The sequence below is a fragment of the Pollachius pollachius genome (assembly GCF_949987615.1).
Source record: "Pollachius pollachius genome assembly, chromosome: 1".
Lineage (NCBI taxonomy): Eukaryota > Metazoa > Chordata > Actinopteri > Gadiformes > Gadidae > Pollachius > Pollachius pollachius.
The window spans coordinates 28,825,487-28,843,756 of NC_136934.1; the positions used below are offsets into that span (position 1 = coordinate 28,825,487).

The 18,270-nt window shown below is 44.9% G+C and overlaps 1 protein-coding gene across 1 annotated transcript in view; it reads left to right on the plus strand.

The window, feature by feature from the left end:
• Positions 1-17,118, plus strand: part of LOC307090296 (uncharacterized protein) — a gene marked incomplete at its 3' end in the record, with an annotated part of 39,640 nt that extends 22,522 nt beyond the window's left edge. Inside the window, 6 exon segments of the mRNA XM_079756875.1 lie at positions 1,860-1,955; positions 2,742-2,810; positions 8,273-8,326; positions 10,919-11,071; positions 16,914-17,096; positions 17,098-17,118. Of these exon segments, the coding sequence (XP_079613001.1) occupies positions 1,860-1,955; positions 2,742-2,810; positions 8,273-8,326; positions 10,919-11,071; positions 16,914-17,096; positions 17,098-17,118 (576 nt within the window).
• Between the last annotated feature and the right edge of the window lie 1,152 nt (positions 17,119-18,270).

Sequence of the window (18,270 nt, forward strand, 5' to 3'; positions counted from 1 at the left end):
TGTACGGAAAGGATAATAAAGCCTGGTTCTCTGGTAAAACGTCAGCCACTCTGTGTCCTCCTCATTCCGCTACATAGCCCCCGCAGTGAATGGCCGTAAACGCTACAATAATATATAACCAATATTATATATGGGTATTTATATAATATTATATCTAATATAACGGCCGAAAGCTATGTGCGCCTCAGATGATATTATGAATCATAAATACTGCGTCTGACGTCTCTGGCACTTTCACAACAAGTAAAGACTCGTAGTGGGGGATATCTTGGCCATGGTTGAGAAGAATTTGGGGGAAAGGAACTTTGGCCTTGACTCTCTAAAGTCCATGAACCGCGACATGGAGAAGAAAGGGATTGTACTCCGGGAGCTGAGCTGCCGAACTGCCGCCGAGCTACCCGCGCCGGAGCTGCACCGTCAAAGCCGTCCGGCCGCCGCCGATACTTCGGTGGCAGTCCTGCAGCTCCGGCGGTGTACTCCGGGAGTTGAACGGCCGCCGAAGCTTTCCTGCTGCTCCGGCGGGTGTCCTCCGGGAGCTTAAAAGTCAGGTGGGGGTAGCTTGGCGGCAGTCCGGCAGCTCAGCTCCGGGAGTACAATCCCTTTTTTCTCCATGTCTCCTCCTCCGGACTGCCGCTGAAGCTTCGGCGGGAGCCCCTCAGCTCCGGCGGGTGGAGCTCGGCGACAGTCCGGCAGAGAAAGGGATTGCACTCCTGGAGCTGAGCTGCCGCTGAGTTCCCCCCGCCGGAGCTGCTCGTCCACTGGTCCATAAAATCTTAGCTATGCTCTGATTGGAGGGGAGTGGGGAAGTGATTGGTAATATTCAACTGTGCCACCTTCCTACGTAGGAGGGGGATCCGAAACTGACTCCCTCGTTTGGTAACTGTAGGCGGGGTACTTTCAGAAATGCATATCTCACTCAAAAAATCATGTAGACTTTTTTCAAAGTTTGTATGCCTGTGGGAGCACCAGAGACCAAACAATCAACAACCAAACAACACCCCAAATGTGTTTTACCTGAGGATACATATTGTTAGTATTATATCGATTTTTTTTTTCTTGGTCTGAATAGCTTAATTAGTTATTTGAATGAAACCATCCACCTGTTCAGTAGTCATATCCCCCAATGAGTATTCCTCCAAACATAATTAATACATTATCAAGATGAATCAATAATAATAATCATTACTATTCTGCAATGTTAAAATCGACTTTAATTCAGCCTTTTTCTTGTTCATGGACTCCATGATGAAAAAGCATTTCTAATTCAAAACTTGCTAATTTGTTATGGCTATGAGCGTATGCCTTGTCTCTATGACCATGTGAAAATAACATTGAGAATTTTGAATAGTCTGGTAGGCCTTTGTGCGATACCACACTTATATTTAATGAGGGAAATAACATTGAACATCTGAACTGAAGATGTATTACTGTTTTTTCTCTGTCTAAGAGTGAAGAGATGGTTTTCATATTCAACCTCTGCCTCATTTTAATGGTAGCCTGAATAAGAATTCTAAAGCTATTCTTCATGCTGTCACCAGCCCGATCCCGGGGAGAGTAAATTGGCCATTTTGTGCTGTTGAAAAGACTTGGAAGCTTAGAAAACCGAAGAATGGAGAAGTGGGTGTAATTCCATTACAGTTCAATAGGGGGTGAGCTGGTGCCAATGTCGCTAAATATCATCACTTATAAGGCAATGCAAGTTTGTATTCTGCAAAATGGCAAATGTATACAATTTGCTGTTCAATATTTGCTCCAATTTTTTTGGGAAAAGAAAATACATCAATTGTGTCATTCTGTTCTATGCATTAAACCTAGAAATGCAACTTATATTGTCCAATGTTTAAATGTGTATTTTCTAGGAAGGAAAAGACTATCTCATGAGGAGTGTGGGGGCGTGGCTGCCTGCCTTCAAACAAGCAGAAGCTTCATCTGGCCTGGAGGACGAACACGACCAGGTGAGACGCTCCCAATGCAGTGGTGCCAGAAGCCTTATAACTCATGTAACAAACATGTACAGTGGTGCTGAAAGCCTCATTACTCATGTCACAAACATGTACGGTGGTGCTGGAAGCCTCATTACTCATGTCACAAACATGTACGGTGGTGCTGGAAGCCTCATTACTCATGTCACAAACATGTACGGTGGTGCTGGAAGCCTTATAACTCAAACATGTACAGTGGTGCTGGAAGCATTATAACTCAAACATGTACAGTGGTGCTAGAAGCCTTATAAGTCAAACATGTACAAAGCGCTAATGGCTAGCGTTTGTCTCTGAAAGATAATAGCCTAAACCTAAACCTGTGGTGATGCAGAAGAGGGTGCATGGTGAAGGGGTAGTAAAGAAACTCGAATGAAGATTGCGGGGAAAGGATGGGAGAGCAGCGGGTAAATGAGCACCTGTAGGGAATGACTAGCAGACTGGCCATTAATGTCAGTCTGCAGCACATAAATGAAACCTGACGTAAGCCCTGAACAACACGGCGAGTGATTTGGGGAAAAAGTTGCACTTCTCCACTGTAACGACCCTTATCAGACAGAGCAGATAGATCTCTGCTACACCGGCCTGCACTTGCCTTGTGATTAACAGCCACAGCAGTGCAAAAAATGCTCCTTATCTGGAAATTGAATCGTGTTATTATCAGACAAAGGAGGAACTGTGGTTGATAGTGCCTCCAGCAAAACTTAAAGTGTGTGTGTGTGTGTGTGTGTGTGTGTGTGTGTGTGTGTTTTTTCCAACCAGAACACAATCCCTCCCTATGATTCCCGCATCAGTACTGCCAAACTACTAATTGAGACCGAAGAATTTGAGGTAAGGTTTTGTACATCACCTGACACATCCGTGATCTTACCCCCGATGAAGGGGTAAGTTTTGCGGTTGTAAGTGCCCTTTTGTGTGCTATTTTTATGCCCCTTTGTAGTGATGGTGTAGAGAGTAGCGATTTTTACAGAAAAGGACCCCGGTAGGTGTGAGATCGCAGTGTGTGGGAGGAAAGCCAAGGAGAGAGGGCACTCAGGAGAAAAAGAGAAGGAAAAGAGGGAAGGAAGCTGTGATGTGCTATGCTGACAAATTGCAGACATTTCCCCCTGACCCCTGAATACGTCCTCCAATCCCTCACCTCATTCCTGTGTTCAAGTTGCTTTAGTTTATGGAAAAAAACAATGGAAATTCTACCTTAAAGGGGACATATTATGAAAACAACACCTTTCCTTGGATTTTTTGTTGTTTTGGGTCTCTAGTGCTCCTACACGCATACAAACTTTGAAAAAAGTCTGTACATGACTTTTTGAGTAAGATATGCATTTCTGAAAGTACCCTGCCCACAGTTACCAAACGAGCAAGTCAGTTTCGGCACCCCCCTCCTACGTAGGAAGGGGGCACATTTGAATATTACCTCCCACTTCCCCTTCCCCCTCCAATCAGAGCATAGCTAAAGATAGATTTTTTGGAAAGTGGACGAGCTGCTCAGGCGGGGGGAGCTCGGTGGCAGCCCGGCAGCTCAGCTCCGGGAGCACATTCCCTTTCACCTCCATGTCTGAGCTGCCGGACTGCCGCCGAGCTCCCCCAGCTCCCCCCGCTTCGGCGGCAGTCCGGCAGCTCCGGCGGGGGGAGCTCGGCGGCAATCCGGCAGCTCAGTTCCTGGAGTACAATCCCTTTCTCCTCATGTCGCGGTTCTTTATGGACTTCAGAGAGTAAATGCCAAAGTTCCTTTCCCCCAATACTTCTCAACCATGGCCGAGATAACCCCCACTACAAGTCTTTACTTGTTGTGGAAGTACCAGAGACGTCAGACGCAGTCTTTATGATTCATAATGTCATCCAAGGCGCACATAGCTTTTGGCCGTGATATTAGATATAATATTATATAAATACCTATATATTATTAATATTATATTATATAGATAAAGAGCTCCAGGAGTCCGCAAACGGCAACAATCACTTCTCCTCCATGCTGTGGTTCACTCTGACAGCTCATTGGTCAATGGGCAGCAGCTCATTTGCATTAAAGCTGCAGACACCAGAAGCGCATTCTGAAGGGACTGAAACAGGGGAATAGTGCAAGGCAAGATTTTTTTTCCTAAAAGCTATTTCCAGCAAACAGCTCAAAAACATCTGTCAAAAACACCTCGTTTACTATGTTTACTTGTTGAGAAAACACCATAATGTATGTGTAATTAATGATATACATATGTATATATACTTGTTATCATCATTATCTAGATATTCTGAATCAAAAGGGATTTTAAAAGCAGGAAAAACGGCAATGACCATTCCCCATCCCCAACACCTAATCAGAACTTCTCAGTGTATGCCCGTGTGTGTAAGACGGGCTGTCGGTGGTATCAGCAAAACAGCGTTTCGGTCCACAGTTTTCGACACCTCGTTTGTCTTCATCCTCCTGTTTGTGTCATCAAGCCCCGAGCCCACTGCGCTGGCTGCTTCTAGTCCTGAACAACGTGTCTGTGCATGCATGCATGAGCGTGATTGTTTATTTCTAGCCAGTGGCTAGAAGTTTTTGATGGAAATTGACTTTATGAGTGGAAGCAAAGCAGTAAAGAAGCTGTTTTCTTGCTATTGCTCGATCTCAACCAGATCTAGAAACACCCTTTTCCCCAATCTTCTTCTTTCTTTTTATTTTCTCTCTCTCTCTCTGTTCATCTGTCTCTCTCCGTCTTCGGCTGTCTCTCTTGAAACAGCATTCAGAATATTTTGTTTGAGATCACAACAGTAAAGAACTGCTGTCGATCATATAGCCCTCTATGATTCCACCAAAATATGTTGGTGCCGCATCCATACACTAACACATCCTAACACCTGCATGCATTACATCATTCCAAATTCATCATCATCTTCATCATTACCTGTCACCAGCCAATCGTTAGATGCCACACCGATTTGAGCTGTAGTCCCCTGACAACGTCTGAGGTGTCTTTTGGCTGTTTGTCATAGCACTGATGGATACCTATTCGCTTTTTCTGCTATTTGGAGGAGTTTTCCCATTGCCTCAACATTTAGCTCACACCGAAGCGTGCCAGGCTGCACTCCTCGCTCCCCGGGGATAAGGTTAGCGCTGACGTCCCCAGGATTTAATTCCGGATGTGACGGAGTGCGTGCCGGTGGATGTATGGCTCTCTGTGTGTCGGAGATACAGTCTGGCCTCGCTTGTAAAGTCATTTGTCTTTCTCCTGTCTCTGCTGTGCACTCTGGTAAAATGATTGTGTTAAACAAAATTGCCTGCAGATTACACACAAGCGTGCATATACAATCACGCACACACATGCACATGCACACCCAGGCAATAATAAATGAGCTCATCCCCAGAGGATCTTTCTCCCTTTTCTCCTTCCTAAAATAAAGCTGTGTGTGTTTGGGGGGGGATTATATGGCTTGCAGTGCTGTTTGTGGTGTAGCATTTTGTATTGTCTGTATCGTCCTCAGCACACGATTCCCATATCTTCTTCCCTCTTCTACCCGCCTCCCTTCCTTTTATAGTTACAGGGATTATTAATCTTGTTGTGGTCAAGGGTTTGAGGTGGTCTGCATATCGGTGAATCTTCAGCTACTTGCCTGTGGGTTGACCACTTTAGATAGGCTGGAAACACGCTAATCAGGCGTCTCATCACGTCTCCCAGGTATCGCTGGTTCTATTTTGGTTCCTCCTCCTTCGCTGCCTGTGCCTGTCAGCTGTTTAACACCCAGATCTCTTATCTTCTTATGCCCCTCTTTAAGTAATTTTTCTGTGTATATGTGCACACGCCTGTATGTGGCTTGAGAGAGCCTTTGTTGTCTTGAGGTTCTCGTGTGTGTGTGTGTGTGTGTGTGTGTGTGTGTGTGTGTTAGAGGTTCTTGGGCAATGAATCTATTAATGGCATTTGGGATCAGTTGCTTCTGTTTGTTTATTTTAATCATTTAATTCAGCAAGTCATTTAATTAATGAACCACAATGGAGCTCCAGCTCATAATTGGCTCAACTATCAATCATCTCCCTCACTAGCACACAAAGCACAACGTATTTGTGTGTTTGGAGGCACACATACACTTAAAAAAATGCTCTCAATTAACCTGAACCTCAATCTCCCTTGGCAACAGACCTCCCTTTATTGCCACGGGAACCACATTGTCTTAATGGGAAAAAAAGAAGAGGAAAAAAACACAGAAAAATAAATAAGGAAGCTCTAGCTTATGCAACCATCTCAACAAGTAACGTCTGTCTGTCTGTCTGTCTGTCTGTCTGTCTGTTTGTCTTCTGTGCGCTCATGCCCTTCTCCAGGGGTGATTGGCTAACAGTCGCTTTCAACCCCAGGTTGACAAAAATCAATATATCATCACGCACTCCTACACACAAACACACACAATCAGGGAGCCCTCAAGGGGAGAGGCACAAGCAAAGGAAGCACATGGCCGCTGAGCAGCCATGGTCTGTTCTTTGTAGAAAGCTATGCACATAGCCCTCTCAGTGATAGGCTGTGGCAAAGGTCACCTTCTTTTCAGCTCCAGTGGGATCGAGACCCTCTTTAGTCACAAAGCACAGAATAGAACAGTGGAAAGAATTACTGCTGAGGGATTTGTTCTGGCAAAAAATAAGGGGATAAATCAGAAAAATTTATGGTTATGCATGGTCGTTAAAAGGCGTTGTCTTTTCCTGCTATTTGTTCTCAACTCTCTGTGTGTGCTTAGTTGTACACATGTCCATACTTGTACTGAGGTGTATCAATGCAGTCTGTTTATCTTGGACAGTAACACATTTGATCTGTAAATGCAAATGACTGGTGCTGGTAGGCTATAGGGCCTGTAGTCACAGTGAGTGGTGCTGGTAGGCTATGGGGCCTGTGATCACAGTGAGTGGTTCTGGTAAGCTATGGGGTCAAAGTGAGTGCCATCGATCTGTTGATCAGCACCTGGGTCTCGTGTGCCGGTATTGACAAATGGATCTCTTGTCTTCTTGCTACTCATGACGATCCATGCTACACCGATTCATCAGACCCACTGATCACCCGGATTTATCAAGGGGTGTGTGTGTGTGTGTGTGTGTGTGTGTGTGTGTGTGTGTGTGTGTGTGCAGTGTTTACCATACATAGACCAATGTGTGGCGCAGCGCCACAGAAACAACACCGAGCGCCACAAATTGATTCTGCTTTTTTTCTTTTCTTTTTTTTTTGCGATTTTGAAATATAAATATCGTTCTGTTCATTCAACTCCGCATAGCACTCTTTCTCCCTGTCATTCTCGTTCGCACACGCACACAAAGACAAGCGCGCATACCTGCCAATGGTGCGCGGGTACACTACCACTTATTGGATCGACTCGCGTATCACTGATACATGCACACATACTGACAGCGGATTCGCCCGCTCCTCTTCTCAATGCGCCTATTAAGGAAAACCCGAAGCAGCGGGATATTTGGCACAGTGAAGACGGTCGATGACATCTGGAGTTTACCAATGTTTAGCATGATATACTGTGCTCAAACACACCTGCCCAAAATTATTGTTGACTCAGAAAAATAATGTTAGCCTTATGACCTCAACCGTATTGATATTGAACATCCCGCACCGTAAGTCAGCATAGACAACGTTGGTAACGCAGCAAACGATTCAATTAATGGGAAATTAGGTTATAGTTTAGATAGTTAACGGTGTTAGACTGGGTACCTCCAGCCCGTTCTGCCGGCTATTTGAATTCGCTTTGCAGCAGGGGCTGGAGAGGAGCAATACATTTCTTTCTGTTTCTGATCCCCTTTTACTGGAGCCAATCACCAATCGCCTTTTCCCCCTTGCGTGCTAATGGCTGGTTTAACACAATGACGACAGGGAAGCGATTGCTGTGATCAAAGCGATCGTTGGTCTGATAGTTTGAAGGACTATTATTATTTTTATTATTTTTATATTGTTTAATTAGCAATCGCGAAATCCCCCCCCCCCCTGTCAGGCCTCCTCGTCTCACTCCACTATAATTTTACACTATTATTTGTATTATTTTTATATTGTTAAATGAGCAAACGCCAACCCCCCTCCCCCATCAGGCCTCCTCGTTTCACCCCCCTCCCTCCCTCCCACCTGACAGTCCGGGAGCGCCACACATTGCTACCTGGTCTGTGGGAAACACTGGTGTGTGTGTGTGTGTGACAGAGGTATTTTTGCCCATGCATGTTAAAGTTAAACCATTGCATTGAACTTTTGGTTAAAAGCATTGCTCTTGTAAGAACTATTTAATTCCACTGTTATGTGTCTCTCCATCTGTCTTGTCCATATTTTCATCTCTCCCCATGGCAGATGGCGGTGGATGTGTTGGAGGGGCTTCTAGAAGAGGATGACGAGGTGGTCCAGGTGAGTAATCCAGAGCACCATTGGCTCCTTTGTTTTACAGAATGATTGACAGCCTGTTTGAGTCACAGCCGTCAGTGCTCTGCAGACAGGGAGCGTCTCAAGGAGCCTCCTCTCCCAGGCAGCCTGTACAGCCTTTGGCCCCGCATTTTACTTTGGGTGCTTCTCGGTTCTCTCGCCTAGAAACGACATCTATGGATTCAGATTTCAACCCAGAAAGCCTGTAATCGCTGTCTGTGAGTGCTTTATGAGCGTGGTCTTTGATGTGCCCTCATAAGCAAGCGCAATAATAATACAGTTTCTGCTGCTCGACCCAACCAAACTCTGCTCTCATTCCCCAAGAAGCAGAGCAGAGGCTTTAAACAACTTAAGCACCAAGACCTTGTGCAGAGCCCCTCTTTTGTGTGCCTTTTCCTTCAATGTCTCCCTTCACACTCTGGTTTTGGTGTGGGTGTCGCCAACTGCCTGACATCTATACACACACCTACACAGGGAGTACTGTGGGGAACGTGAATCTGCATTAGTGGTATAAATGGCAGTACGTCGTGTGCTTTAGTGGGGAGCCTTGTGCTGTCAGCCTTCAACAAAGCCCCTCTGAGTAGCACAGAAAATCAAGGTGTACTTCCACCTTTCTCTCTGTCTCTCCCTCCCTCTCATGCATGCTCTCTCTTTCTCCTTGGGTTCCTCCTACACAGACCACTTAGGTGACAGATTAAGAGCAGTCATCAGGGGTCTGAACTTTAAAACTTGATCCAAAGGCACCAGGCAATCGCACTGCAGTTGTGCCCAACCAAATAACTACTCATCTGCACACGCATGTGCAAAGGCACAGGCAGGTTCCAGGTGTGTGACATTAATCACATAAATGATGTCAGATTTGGTTTCCAGACATGGAAAACCTTTTTATCACAAACCTTCAAATGCAGTAGAATAATATGCTAGCTGCTTCTTCAGTTGCCCTTCTTGCAGACAACACCAAACCGTATTGTGCCCGGGAGTTAGAACATCCTTTTGTATAGCGCCAACTATCTCAAAGAAGAGCCAGTTCCTTGTAACTGTTGTTTCAAAGGTATTCAGTTTGATATGCCAGTCATTGATTCTCCTCTTCACAGCGTGGAAATAGGTTGTGCCTTCTTTTAAAAAATGCTCTAATCTCTTGGAATTGATTGACACAAGCAGACATTCACAAAAATACTTTTGACTATATTTTGTTTCAGGTTTTTTAATTAACTTAAAAATTTCAATATTGAACACTTTACAGTCAATGCACAAAATGTGGACCATCTTTAAAGAGAACCTTTAAAGCGACTGCTTTGGAGGCCAACTTTGTATTGGGACTGAAGTGAGGATTTATCTCTCTCACGGACACATTTTTCTACATGCTGGATCACAGCTCTACATTTGAAGTAAATGGACAGAGATGCACACCATTACAATAACTCATTCAAGATCATCCACAGCGGGGCTGACATTCCCAGCATGCTATCTCCACTCTCCTTGTTCTAACCGGCGGCGCTCTGTGGGCTACAGTGATGCATAGGTTCCATTCCAATTATGGTGGAGCTCACACACTCCTACGGTCACCCGGAGCTGCGGCTCCTCTGATAAGCCACCGCTGGGGGATGTTCTTTCTCCCACTCCTGCTGGATTCAGCAGCATGGTATGCCTTGATGAGTTTGTAAGCTAAATGGTTGATTTGGCAGAGGTGTAGTTACCGACCGCCTCTGGCACCAATGAATAATGAATAAAGTGAATGTCCGTCTCGGTCGGGTGATCTCTGGACCTATATGAGAGACAGGCATGACACACACACACACACACACACACACACACACACACACACACACACACACACACACACACACACACACACACACACACACACACACACACACACACACACACACACACACACACACACACACACATACAGACGTTGTACCTCAGGGGTGAATCATCTGATCTCCTGCTGTGCAAGTGATTGTGTTTTGCAGAAATGTTGTGTGCGTTCAAATGGATGTTGGAATGAATAGAACGTAGTAATACAATTCAAACTGTAAATGTATGAGAATAAATGAAAGAGATGAGGCATTGACCTCCTTGTTTCACATTTTCTCAACGGGCTTAATCTATAAAATAAATGACTCAAAGATAAAATCCATTATGCATTATCTAAAACTGACTGCAATCCAATTCAAAATAAAAAGTACAGTTTCACAAGGGCAATTAATGTTATCTAAATGCCTTGTAGAGTCTCACATCCATTCAGTAGCAATGTTCCCTGTGTAGCCTTAATATGCATCAAAACATTCTTCCCCATCTGCATATGTATATTGGTGATGTGGGTCATGACTGATGACTAGCACGCACATTTACGTGTGTGTGTGTGTGTGTGTGTGTGTGTGTGTGTGTGTGTGTGTGTGCCTTCCAAGTGTTTGGACATGGACGGATGCACATAATGATTTAATGCCAAGGTTCTCCCTGAAAGATTAAAATTCTGTTTTCCCTGCCACAACTCACTAAGTGCAAGAAAGATGTTTTCTCACTCTTTCTCCCCCGCCGTCTCTTTCAGTTTGTTTTCTGGTCTCTCTCTAGGTCTGGTATTTGTCTGGCTACGTGTGCTACCTTCAGATGCAGCGAGCGGGAGAGTACTTGGCTGGAGAGGCCAGAGAGGCGACAGAGGCAGAACAAGAGGAGTACGATGCCTTCAAGGAGGCAGCGAGGTCGTACCTGACCAGAGCTAAGAAGGTATGTATGAGTCACATGGACGGGACAGCGTCTGATGTGGTTCACTCCCAGCCAAGAGGCGCTTGTCTTTCCTAACAGTGTCCAAGGTGTACCAGTAGGTATCCTAGAGCAAATGCCTGAACCATTATTTATTTATTCAGTTTATTCTGATTTATTTAGTCTTCGCTTGATTTGTTATTGCTTTTTTTTTATGAAATGTCTTTATGCAAAGAGTAGTGCATAATCTTCTTGGTTTTGGGGTTGTCCGGTGGTCTTTGATTCACAGAGGTGACGCCTGCACACTAAAGAGAGCCCTCACTGAATGCTCTGAAAGCAGCCCCAGCAGACGTATGGTGTTGTCCCAAACATAGACATGACTCACCCTGCACCTGACTCTTTTTCTTTCCCATGCCTCTGCCTCTCTCCTCCTCCCTCTGACTCACACGTACCCATGTGGACACGCTCCCCTTACACTCCGGCACATACACACGCATCAACAAAACTAGCCATGTTTCTCATTCTTTCTGTCAAGGAGCATTTCCTCCACCGAGCAGTGATTCATGTTAGTCTAAAATTCAATAGGCTTGGAAATCAGACAGCAGAGACGCAGGAATGGCTGGGCCAGCCTCCCCGGTCTCCTCTTGTTCCTCATCAGTGCTCCCTCCTCCCCCTCCGCGGTGCCCTGCTCCAGATGAGTGCCGAGTGGCAGGCCGGTGATGTGTGTCTCTCTGGCAGTCTAATGGAGCGCCGTCTGACCGCCGTCCACTGGGAGGGCTAGACGCATAAACAAGTCTGGATTGTATCGGCCAGAGATGAATGGAGGGGCGGGTGAGGGGCTGTGACGGAGAAAGGGAGGCTGCAGCGATGGAAGGGGGAGATGACAGCATCAGTTGACTGAAAGAAAAATGTGTGTGTGTGTGTTTGTGTGTGTGTGTGTGTGTGTGTGTGTGTGTGTGTGTGTTTTTAGAGGCCCAATTAGGAACTGTGGCAGAGGGTGAAGGGTCTGTGGCTGGTACTCAGAACACACTAGAGCTATTAGAAGAATACAAAGCATGAGGAGGACTGGCTACGAGAATGAGAAGGGCCTCCAGAGTAACAATTGACACGTCAAACTGTATAAACGACTTTCAGGAAAAGGGAGAGTTATGGGAAGCTAAATTCCCGAGGACGGGATGCCCTATTCACAGGAGACAGAATCCACTTCTGTGTTGGTGCGCTTGAAACACACCTCTCCATTTTGGCCTGGATCTTGTATCCGAGCGTAGATGTGTTAATTATTAAACACAAGTCGGTCTGATGGGTCGCAGTGTGGAAATAGGATCCCTAGATCCCTAGGCTTATTCTGGCTTGAGTGTGTGTTTGTGTGTGTGTGTTTGTGCACAACCTAATACATTTCACCTAATATCGGTGCACATTTTTTATTACAGCAGATGAATGTGTGCGCCAACTCACATATATTATTACTAGTGCTGTCAGTTTAACGCCTTATTAACGGCGTTACCGCAAACCAATTTGAACGGCGTTAATATTTTTATCACGCGATTAACGCTCTTTTGGCTTGGCAAACGTTGTAGTTTTTTCACCTGCTGTCTAGCAGCAACAAGTCAGGTTAGTGTGTGTGTGTGTGTGTGTAGGCGTTATTCGATAGCCTGGTAATGTGTATAGGCCTACGTACGGTAGGAATATTCATACTGGTTTAAATAATAAGTATTTCCCATCTTTGCTGAGCAAGAGTTTTGTTCGAAAGTTCAGTGATTGAAATAAAAGCCTGGGCTTTTGACGTTTCACGATAGGCCTACCACTGCGGGTCTCTCTTCTTGCTGTCCTTCTCAACACTCTCTGATCTCACTGAAAGGCTAGCAGCACGAAGTCAAGGGATATTTAGAATAGAAAAAAATGTGTGATTAATCGCGAGTTAACTGTGACATTGATGCGATTAGTCGCATTAATTAAATATTTTAATCGCTTGACAGCACTATTAATTACATGTTAGTAATGTCTTCACTATAATCCACTCTGGAATACGTCAACATGCTGTAACACACACTCATGGATCCTGTGAATCTCAAGGTGTTAGGGTGCTGTCGATAGACTAAAATGAGGAGGCAGAAAGGGTTCTAGAGAAGGTTGAAGTGATGGCCATGGGTGTGTGTGCAGGAGGCACGACAGGGCAGATGCAGCCTAGAAGCAAGGACAAAATCAATAGTAAACCGGACGTGAAATGGGATCTGAGCTGAGGCCAGACAGCCTGTGTGTTAGGAGGCTTGTGTGTGTGTGTGTGTGTGTGTGTGTGTGTGTGTGTGTGTGTGTGTGTGTGTGTGTGTGTGTGTGTGTGTGTGTGTGTGTGTGTGTGTGTGTGTGTGTACACTTTGTGGGCCCTGTTCAATTATAAAATGTCTTGTTTTTTTATTTAAATGAAAAATAATAGAAGTACATTATTACTTACCAAACACATCCGTTCCATCAGACATACTTTAACAACTTAACTGTATTTCTCTGATGATGGGTACCATGTCATTGTCATGACAGAGGCATATACATGGGATTTCAACACATTTAGAATTCACATTATTCCATCTTGATTATGTCCAGAAAATAATGCAATTCAGGGCTAAAGAATAGTATTTTCTATATAAAAGTAGAAATGCAATCAAGTGTGTAAGAGCATTTAAAATCAACATTAAAATGACCTGCATGATACTAATACAAAGAAAATAAATCTCTTTATGGGCGCAGCCATTTTTGTTGAGAGCGTCATCACTGCACTCCGTCTATGCTCAGAATCCCGGGAGGTGAAGGCAAGGCAAGGCAACTTTATTTATATAGCACTCTTCATACACAAGGCAGACTCAAAGTGCTTCACATATAAACATTGTCATACAATACAATTAATTAAAAATTAATTAATAGAAAAGAAAACATGTGCAAAAAATTTGTAAAATAGATAGAAAATAAAGGCAAAGTTAAAAAAGCATTTTAGAGAAAATAAAGGTATTGTTAAAAAGGCCATTTTTTTTTTGAAAGTGCAATGTATTTAAGATTTAGCAGAAAGCTAAAGCAAACATAAACGTCTTCAGTCTTGTTTTAAAAGTGGTCATAGTTGGGGCAAGTCTTAAATCCTCAGGGAGTTTATTCCAGCTATTTGTTGCATAGTAACTAAATCCTGCTTTCCCATTTTCGGGTTTACTCTGGGGATAATTAACAGATTGGTCTCAGAAGATCTTAGTGGTCTAGAAGGCTTATGTAGTGGAATCATATCAGTTAAATATTTTTGCCCGAAACCATGTAGGGATTTATAGGTTAGCAACATGATTTTAAAATCAATTCTCTGACCTACAGGAAACCAATGTAACGATTTAAGAATTGGTGTAATATGTTCAGATTTGTTGGTCTTTGTTAGAAATCTAGCAAAAAGGGGACGTGCCTCCGTGGACAAAAAGGGGACGTGCCTCCGTGAAATGCCGCAAGAAAGCTGGGAGATTTCTCCACTTCATAACCTTCCTTCTTTTAGTGTTATGGTACATAACACGCAACGTAAGGTACGGTTTGCGTTAAGCTCCCATTTGGTGAAAAGACTAGACTGCGTTGGGTTCTCTGACGTCTTACGGGTTATCTCGGCCATGGTTGAGAAGGAATTGGGGGATAGGAACTTTGGCTTTGACTCCCTGAAGTCAAGATTGAACTGCGACATGGAGGAGAAAGGGATTGTTGCCCGGGATTGTCTGCTGCCTGAGCCCCGCTGCCAGGCGGCGGTGCCCTGTGGCTCCGGTGTGAGACAATCGCGGGCAACAATCCTATTCTCCTCCATGTCGCGGTTCAATCTGTACTACAGCGAGTCAAAGCCAAAGTTCCTTTCCCCCAATTCCTTCTCAACCATGGCCGAGATAACCCCCACTACGAGTCTCGTTGTGGAAGTACCGGGAGTCCACAAACGGCAACAATCCCTTTCTCCTCCTCCATGTTGCTGCTCAGCCTGTAGCCTACTTCAGATTGACGTGGAAGTAGAAGAACCAGAGACGTCTGGTTCTTATGTCGGAGAACCCGACTGCGTCGGGTTCTCCAACACATAATATCATCCGGAGGCGCACACAGCACACATATAGAGCTCCAGGACTCCCGCCGGAGCACCCGGAGTGTTCTAGAATATTTACAGAACACGTCCAAAAGCTGTGCGCGCCTCCGGATGATATTATGAATCCGACCCATTGAGATACATCCACTGTAAACACTAGCGCATGGTACCGTGGCTGCAAGCTGCTAAGGGCCACACCCCCAACCTCCACCTTGACCCACCTCTAAAAAACTGCATGTTTGTGGAAAGCTCATTGTGGGACTGGCTCGTAGTAGCTGTATTTTGTATTCTGTATTTTGGGTCTCTGGACTTAGCATCGCTATACATCTCTATTCTATAACGGTATTCCATACAAAGCCCTATATAAAAAGTGATCATTGTTGATAAATATCTCAAGGCATTTGGCCCAAAGTGACACTCTGAATGAACACCACTGCTGTACTCCACATCTCTGTGCTCCTCTGAGGAGTTCCAGGCCAGCCTGGTTCTCTCCCCTGATACCAGACCCTCTTGCCTGGGAAAGAGTTCTGCGATGAGTCCCTGGAGCTCCTTCCTTCGGAGAACAGCCCTTATAGTTTGTGCATGGTCACATGGACACAAAAGACCATGCACTCACACATGCACGTGCAGAGATCTTTGCACTCCAAATGAGTTCTCGCGGGACTGCGTGTCGGCTGTCAGGACCTGCTGTTGCTTAGAGACTGAGGAAGACTATATGTGATGCTTGGCCCCAGGATCCATCTCATGGCCTCATTATACTGTAAGAATGATGGCACTCTGCAGCTTATTGTCCCCTAAACTTGTGTGTGTTTAACATTTCACATAATAATGGTCCTTGAATTTCCCAATAATGATTCTTGAATCTCGTAACTGCCCCCATTTTCCTTCTCTTTCTGTCCTTTGCGTCTGTTGCTCTCTCCCTCTCTCTAGCTGTGTCTTTGTCCCGCTCTGGCTCATTTCATGCTTTGGTTTTGATCAGTAAAGCGCTTAGTTCTTCAGGTTGTAGCACTCTACTGTCTGCTGGTGGGAGCAGTAGTGGTCAGCACCGCTTTACCTTCAGGCCTTGTATTCTTTACATATTGAATAATATCTACATAGTAATCACACAAAATAGACTCTTACCGTGTCCATCCCTTGTGTGTTATTTCTGTAACAAGCAGGTGAATGCTGTGTGCATTTACTTTTGTGTCTGTGTAAATCTATTTCCATGCATGTTTGAAAAGGATAGAGTTAAAAACGGCTTTGTTTCCCTTCTCCGGCTGAAGACTATCAAATATGCTGATTTGCCAAATGAGAGAGGAAAACAGTTTACCAGCATTTTGCCAGCCATGACAATGAGTCTGACAGCATGCAGCTGCTGCTGGGAGTCTCAGGGCCTAACCAGCGCTCTGAGACCACTCAGGACGGCTCACTTCCTTCCTCGTCTCGTCCGTAGCTCCGCTTACGGAGGCCGTAGTGATGACCTGTTGACTTCAGTGACACAACGCTATAGGCAGAGGAAGAGTGATCCTCAGCACAGCTATTGTGCTCCATTCCCGCTACGCTGGGTAACATAGAAATATACTGTCTTTGTAATAAGTTGTATTCCTTGGACTTTTAACTTTCATTTAGCATTTCGTTTCATTGTCGTCCATTTCTTCTTTAATACACATAAGGTCCATCATTCCATATTACATAAATAATAGATGGGAATCCAATCACCTCACCCAGGTGGATGTCCTGCTCTCCCAGGACTGCCCTACATCATCTAACGTATAGCTCTGCCTGTTAACATCCCTCTCTGCGTCTTAGCTCTACAACAAGCTGGGCTGTGATGACCAGCCCATCCTGGACCACACAGAGCAGCTGCTGGGGGAGCTTGGAGGTGAGACCGAGGGGGACGAGGAGCAGGGAGACCCCAACCTGGCAGAAGACTACGAACCCTGCAGCGACGAAGAGGAGGAGGAGGAGGAGGAGGAGGGAGGAGGAAAAGGAGGATGCAGCCATGGAGCACTGAGAGCCCTGGATCACAGCGAGGTTCATTGACTGTTGCTTATTGTCTGCCTAACTGACTTTGGTGAAGTTATATCATCGTCTTTTTAATCGCCCCCACCCCCTCCCATGTTTATTCAAATATGAACTGTTTGTGAACTAGATACATTAAAGGAAGTCACTCCATTGGTTGTTTTTACTCTATATTTCAAAGTGTCGAAGAGATTGAAACGGATGGAAATCCACCATTGATCTTCTCCACGAATGCTAATGAAAACATGCATGTGGTTTTAGAGGACATTCTTGGCAAGGAAGGAGGAAAAATATGTTATCCCTATCACATAAGTACATGTAAAACTACACCTTACCGCTTGTATTCATCTCTTGATAGGTAGGGTCTAGCAAATCTATTAACCCAGGTTAATTTCCCTATGGGGACGGAGCTCTCTGCCAGGCGGAGTAGTTTCAGGCAGATAAAGGCTAAACCAATAGAAGGCAAGTTGGGGAGACAAGCATCATGGGCTGTATAAAGGTAGTTGAAAGAAATCGACAAAGACCAATATTAACATGCAATGTCATTCCCTTTATGTCACCATGGGACAGTGGGTGAAGTACTCAATACACTAAGGCTAAGGCTGCAGATGTCTGGCACCAAAGAAGAATGTGTACTTTATTTCTACTCTTTGAAAAGGCTCAGTCTTATCGATTAGGGTAATAAGGACCGAGCTAATAACTTGAAAGGTTGCATTCTTGACCCAGACAGCTAAATAACGCGGGGCGGTTTAAATGCTCTGTATTTTGGCGGGAGGGAACTACAACTGAAGATAAACCTGAGAACATGTTGTAGCAACGCAGACTCCAATACTATAAGTCTGAACAGACTTACTCATACTGTCATTCTACTTTCTTTCTGAGGCCCCGTTTACACAAGGACGTTTGCGGGTAAAAACGACAAAATATTTTATCTGAAGTGCCTTTCGTTTAGACGGTTACAGCGTTTTTGGGGCTTAAAAAGCAAAAATCTGAAACCACCCTCCAGAGTGTAAAACTTGAATACGCTCCGCCGTAGCGTTTCCGTCTACACTGCCAAGACGCAAAACTCTTGGCAGATCTGCTCACGTCGCGTTTACGTCGCAGACATGCGCCAGTACAGGGAAATAAACAAACCTGTTGGATT